General features: G+C 34.3%; 1 protein-coding gene across 1 annotated transcript in view; it reads right to left on the bottom strand.

The window, feature by feature from the left end:
- LOC107483528 (succinate dehydrogenase subunit 4, mitochondrial-like) overlaps positions 1 to 6,342 on the bottom strand; it is a 23,452-nt gene extending 17,110 nt beyond the window's left edge. The window contains 4 exon segments of the mRNA XM_052260460.1: positions 3,660 to 3,721; positions 6,013 to 6,063; positions 6,175 to 6,188; positions 6,234 to 6,342. Of these exon segments, the coding sequence (XP_052116420.1) occupies positions 3,660 to 3,721; positions 6,013 to 6,063; positions 6,175 to 6,188; positions 6,234 to 6,342 (236 nt within the window).
- Positions 6,343 to 6,579: the final 237 nt, after the last annotated feature.

Below are 6,579 nucleotides of genomic sequence, written 5' to 3'. Positions count from 1 at the left end.
CGGATCCTCAAGAGTGGCCGCCATCAATTCTAGCTTATACCACGAAGATTCTGATTAAGGAATCTAAAAGATACTCATTCAATCTAATGTAGAACGGATGTGGTTCTCAGGCACACGTTCATGGGTTGAGGAAGGTAATAAGTGTCACAGATCATCACCTTCTTCATAGTGAAGCGCAAATGTATATCTTAGATAAGAACAAGCGTGTTTGAATGGAAAACAGAAAGAATTGCATTAATTCATCGGGACACTGCAGAGCTCCTCACCCCCAACAATGGAGTTTAGAGACTCATGCCATCACAAAGTATGTAATTCAGATCTGAAAATGTCATGAGGTACAAGATAAGTCTCTAAAAGTTGTTTAAATAGTAAACTAGTAACCTAGATTTACAGAATATGAGTAAACTAAGATAATTGGTGCATAAATCCACTTCTGGGGCCCACTTAGTGTGTGCTGGGGCTGAGAATAAAGCTATCCACAAGTAGAGGCCTTTCTTGGAGTTAAACTCCAAGTTATGACGTGTTTTGGGCGTTCAACTCCGGATCATGACGTTTTTCTGGCGTTTAACTCCAGACAGCAGCATGTACTTGGCGTTCAACGCCAAGTTACGTCGTCTATCTTCGCGTAAAGTATGGACTATTATATATTGCTGGAAAGCCCTGGATGTCTACTTTCCAACGTCGTTGAGAGCGCGCCAATTGGACTCCTGTAGCTCCAAAAAATCCATTCCGAATGCAGGGAGGTCAGGATCCAACAGCATCAGCAGTCCTTTTTCAGCCTAACTCAGATTTTTGCTCAGCTCCCTCAATTTCAGCCAGAAATTTCCTGAAATCACAGAAAAACACACAAACTCATAGTAAAGTCCAGAAATATGATTTTTGCCTAAAAACTAATATTATTCTACTAAAAATTAATTAAAACATACTAAAATCTACATGAAATTACCCCCAAAAAGCGTATAAAATATCCGCCATCAACCACTATATTTTATGGGATTAAAAAAGTTATAGTAAATTATAGACATGTATCAGTCATTCAGTTGCATGTTAAAATTAAGTCATTCTTCTTCTATGACACACAATTAGACACTTTTTGTTCTCTAAACAAATTAAATATTAGTCATAAATCACACCAAAATACAATGAAGTATCTCTCCAAATAAAATAATTTGAAAAATGAATAAAAATACATTTTCTGTTGCCTTTTTTCCATAGATAAAACAGAACCAACACAATTAAATATAACTATAGAGTTTAACAACAGTCAAAACAGAGGTCTAGAACCAAAATTACTTGCTTTTGCTTTCGATAGATTTTATATATATAACTAATTATTGACAATATTCGCATAAAAAAAGATAAAAGAATAGGAAATTGTTTTATCTTCACTTTGTATTAGAACTTTTAATTACAACAAAGTAACTAATTTAAGCATACAAATACTGATCCTTTCTAAGACAATTGCTAGAAGCACATCCAAAGTATATCATTATTAGGCAAAACAGAAGCAACCTGTATTGTTCCTATAAGGATTAAAATCTAATAGCTGACTAATCATGTTCTAATAGCTGACCTAATCAATAAGGATTAATATCTATTTATATTTAAAAATGAAAGCATATTAAAAGGAAATTAAAGACCCTCTTCCGTTGTACTTTGTTCAAAATTATATCTGGGTTTGCTCTGTCCAGCATTCATTTAAAAGCAGCACACAAAACCAAATGAAGCACATATACTCGACTATGATTCAGTAGAGATAGACCTATTTTTACAAAGTATTTATTCTTTCTACCAAAACAAAATTTGTTAAAATATAGTAACAAACAAACAGAATCCTAGACCTAGTTCATTAAATTAACCTTTGAGTTTCTCAAGTCTAAGGCTTTCCCATAACCCACCCTCTTCTTTATCCATCTCTTTCTCTCTATTAACACCATTTTATTTCTTAGTTGGTTTAAATCAAAACTGAGAACAGAGCATATGATTATGGAAAGACTGAGGCCCACAAAGCAGAGATTGTGACTACTAACGAAGGTGCAGGTTTCATTTGGTATACGCTAAGGTTTTATGATTATTTAGAAGATACATTGGACCTCTAATACACTAGTAATGGTGTCTATCAATTATCACTCCTGCCTCAATGCTTTTAGTCATTTCAGAGTTAGATACTCCTCAAAGCTTTATTGCCAAACAACATATATCTTGTGGAAAAATCTTTGCTAGATGCATGTTGCTCCTTATTAGCTCATCAGGATACTATTGTTCGAATAAATTCAAATTTTCAATAAAAGGGAAGCCAAACATATACATAAGACTTCTAAAACAATATACATAAGTGGCCGGCAGCGTATAGAGGAGGAGCGACGAAGACCAAAGAGTGAGTTCGAAGAGACGAAGTGATTTTTGAAATTAGGTTTTCTTTTAATTTGGTTTTGGTTTTGGTTAACCGGTTAAAAATCGGTTTTTTTTAATTTGGTTTTGGTTAACCAATTTTAAAAAATATGGATATGATTTTAAAATTGTTTTATAAAATTGGTTAACCAAAATGTGGTTATGATTTTTTAACCGGTTAATCACATTTTGGTTAATTTTTGCACACTCCTAATCACAAGCACCAAGGTGTATGAGTGCAATAATTAATTATTGCAGCTTTGAGCCTTTGGAAACATGAAAGGAATTAACCATGTTAGGTGAAGCTTCACAGATTCAGTGTATATACTTAAGGATTGGCATATGGAGAAGTGTTTTATGGTAGCAGTTCAAAAATCAAAACAATGTGGCGTCACATGGATGAGGATAAAAATCATTAATACTCCCAAAATTAGGACGACAAGGTTTAAAAATCTTGATTGGAAAGAGATAGATGCAAAAGCAAGTTTCTAGGGTTTAGCAAGATTCTTCTGTTGCCAACATTGAGGTGGGTGGATTTTGATCTGTGATGATTAAATTGATTTCTTTTATGAATACACTAAAGATCATCTTCTAGATTAATTAACAGCAAGTTATCCAAACAAAAATGAAGAATGTTCAAGCACGGTATTCTGATAATGAAATTAATGGTAACATATGGGGCAGGGACTCGAACATGGACACCTAACACTACAGGGACTCATAATTGTCGACACACCAAAATCAAAGAAATAAATCAAACACAGACAAGGTATGCATTCTAAGTCCCTCACAAAAAATGGAGCATGTTGTATACATCTTTGGTATCTAAGATTTTTTCAATAAAATTGGTATTCTCTATTTATATGCCCTTTTAATAAAATAAGTCTTTATTTCTATGCCCCTTTAATAAAAAGTTTCTTTTGGGCTTTCATGACAGGATGTGGTTTGAAATTGCTCCAAAAGATAACAAGAAAAATTGGCTGGGTTCATGCTTCATAGATGCTAACTCAACATGTCTTATCCTTTTGCATATTTTTTCCTTCAACTATCCAAGAATGTTATTTTTAATTCTATTAAAAATAGCAGTTATGACTATATTTACATATAAACTTTGAAAATTCTAACAAACAAGGTCCCAGAAAAGTTACCAGTCTCAGCAATCAGGCCAAGAAATAAGCATATTAATACACCAGAAGATGGCGATGCTTAAAAAAACTGAAACTAAAATCAATTTTATCATTGAATACTTTGAATTTACACCAACTAACCTCTGGATGCTATCGCTAGTAGTAGTAGCAGTGGCATAACCAGCTGCACCGTGAGGCTGAACCTGGGAGACATTGTCACACGGTTTAACAAGACTGAAGCATTTACAATCTAAGATGCAGCGTTAACATATATGGTAGTAGTTTTAAGGAAAGTTACTACTTAGCACACTATTGCCAAGTGACGAGATGACTTTTGCCGATAAAGAATTTCACAAAAATAATCACGTTGTAAGTATAGTTTTTAAACTAACAAAGAATTCTTTCGTATAAAAACTTGTTTGTCACTAAAGAAAACCCAATAAAATTTATAACTGAAGTATTCAAACCTCGGGTCGTCTCTCAAGGAATTGTAGGGAGGTGTATTTATTATTGGTTATGGAAACAGGTATATTTTTGGGTTTTTGAAATAGAGAACATGAAAATAAACTGGCAATAAAGTAAACTAATTATCATGAAAACCATTGCAAGGTACAAGAACTGGAAATCACATCTTAGTTATCCTTATCAAATGTGATGATAATTGTTTATTGCTCCCACTTAGTTAACCCTTACTAAATAAAGGAAAGTCAAGTGGACTAATCAATTTGATTCCTCAAGTCCTAGTCAACTCCTATGGAAAGACTAGCTTTAGAGGGATCCAAATCAATCAGCAAATTCCAATTTTCGATCAACAGCTGAGTTTGATAACTCAAGTGTCACCAATTACTCAAACAAAGCAAAGGGAGGAAAAATTCAAATTATTTATATCATAAATAGAAGAAAGCAATCATAAATCTGAAATACCTCAAATTGCATTAAATAAAGAAAATCAAATTGGGAAAATAAACGAACTAAAGTCATATAATAGATAAAAGTAGAAGAGAAACTAAATTAAAGGAACATTGAACCTAGAATGAAGAAGAAGTAAACCTAACCTAAGAGAAATCCTAAATCCTAAATCCTAAGAGAGAGGAGAGAGCCTCTCTTTCTAGAAAACTACATCTAAAACCTAAAATTGTGAATAATGAATGTTGTATCCCTGAATGGATGCATTCCCCCACTTTATAGTCTCTAATATGTATTTTTTAGGCCGAGAACTGGGCCAAAAACATCCCAGAAATCGCCCTCAGCGATTTCTGATATGTCCAGCACGTGGCAAAGTCACGCGTACGCATCGTCCACGTGTACGCGTGGGTTGAATTTTTCCCAAGTCACGTGTGCGCGTGACCCACGCATGCGCATCGCCTATATTCGAGGAAGCTATGACAAATTATATATCGTTGCAAAGCTCCGGATGTTAGCTTTCCAATGTAACTAAAACCGCCTCATTTGGACCTCTGTAGCTCAAGTTATGGTAGATTTAGTACCAAGAGGTCAGGCTGGACAGCTTTAGCAATTCCTCAAAATATCTTGTATTCCTTCCACTTTTGCATGCTTCCTTTCCATCCTCTAAGCCATTCCTGCCCTATAAACCCTGAAATCACTTAACGCACATATCATGGCATCGAATGGTAATAAGAGAGGATTAATATTAGCAAATATAAGGCCAAAGAATCATGTTTTCAATCATAGTACAAAATCAGGAAGGAAAACGTAAAACATGCGAATTGTATGAATAAGTGTGAGAATAATGGATAAAATCCACTAGATTAAGCACAGGATAAACCCTAAAAATGGGGTTTTTCACCAGGCCATTACATCTAGTGATAGAAAAAGAAAGGAAAAACTTTGTTGTTGTCTATGATAGAGTAAAACGGACTCTGCAGGGAGCAAATAGCTTTACAGATATATCTCTCAAACTACACAAAAATAAAAGCTTTTCGTTTTCTATCCACTTTCTTCATCATCTTGCTCAGAAGAGGGGAAAAAAGTTCTTGATCATTTATGAAAATGTTCTACTACCCAAACAGTCCCACTACCCAAGCATATTATAAGGTAGACACCGGAGTGTGGAAACAAAGTTGGCTCTAAAAGCCAATCTATTTCTCTGAGTGAAGAAATTTTCAGAAGATTATCCCCAACCAAAATGTCCAAAAGACCCTCCCATTAACTTAGGATATTAAAAATTACATGAAAGCCTCTAGCAATAATAGTTTCTTCAACTGACAAAAATCACACTTTCAATATCCTTACTAATTCTATTTTCCTTATTTTATCAAGTTGAACAGATATATACAAATATGTACACAACACAACACTCCAATTCAAACATTAGCAAAAGAATGAAATTCTTCATTAAGATGAATCAATCCATTGATTAGTTGAAGTAGTTCCAATCAAGATAAAACAGCTGAAGGAAGCATAACATGCAACAGTAATCATATCAAATAAGAAATCTGCTAAGAGCAAAAAATATGAAATCTCAGAATGAAACCTTGAAAGTTGCTATTCCGGTTCTGTAACAGGGGAGATAAAGTTTCAGAACCTAGTGAAATTTACACAAATCAAATGACACATTAGACAAAAATCTTTAACTAAAACCTACAACCCAACCAAATTTTCTATCAATCAAATAGTAATAACTAATAAGTAGTACCTCATAAGCGCGCACTAAAAGCACACACACCACACGTCCACATCAACCACCATAGCAACGCACATTGAAGTCATCAGTGACAATAAATATCTCAAAAACTAAATCAGAAACAGCAAATAAAGACAAAAAAATGAAAATCGCAATCTTGGCCTCCAGCAAGATTCGCATCTCTAATATGCACCATAAGCAGGGAAAAAGCATAAATCATGAAAACAAAAAAACAACAAAAACTAAAATATTCTAATAGTATTTGCTAACTACCAGTGTTGCCACAAGAAATCGTGCAAGAAAATGATAGCGATACAAGAGAATCGAGGAAACGGTTATGCTTACGTCAGATCCGGAGACACCAATTCGGAGGCTTTGGGTAGCAGACCTGGAAGCACAGAGTAAGCTAAGGAGAGC

Source organism: Arachis duranensis, chromosome 4 (genome assembly GCF_000817695.3).
Source record: "Arachis duranensis cultivar V14167 chromosome 4, aradu.V14167.gnm2.J7QH, whole genome shotgun sequence".
In the NCBI taxonomy this organism is placed as follows: domain Eukaryota; kingdom Viridiplantae; phylum Streptophyta; class Magnoliopsida; order Fabales; family Fabaceae; genus Arachis; species Arachis duranensis.
Note: the sequence above shows the minus strand (reverse complement) of the source record. Positions and strands in the feature narration are given on the sequence as shown.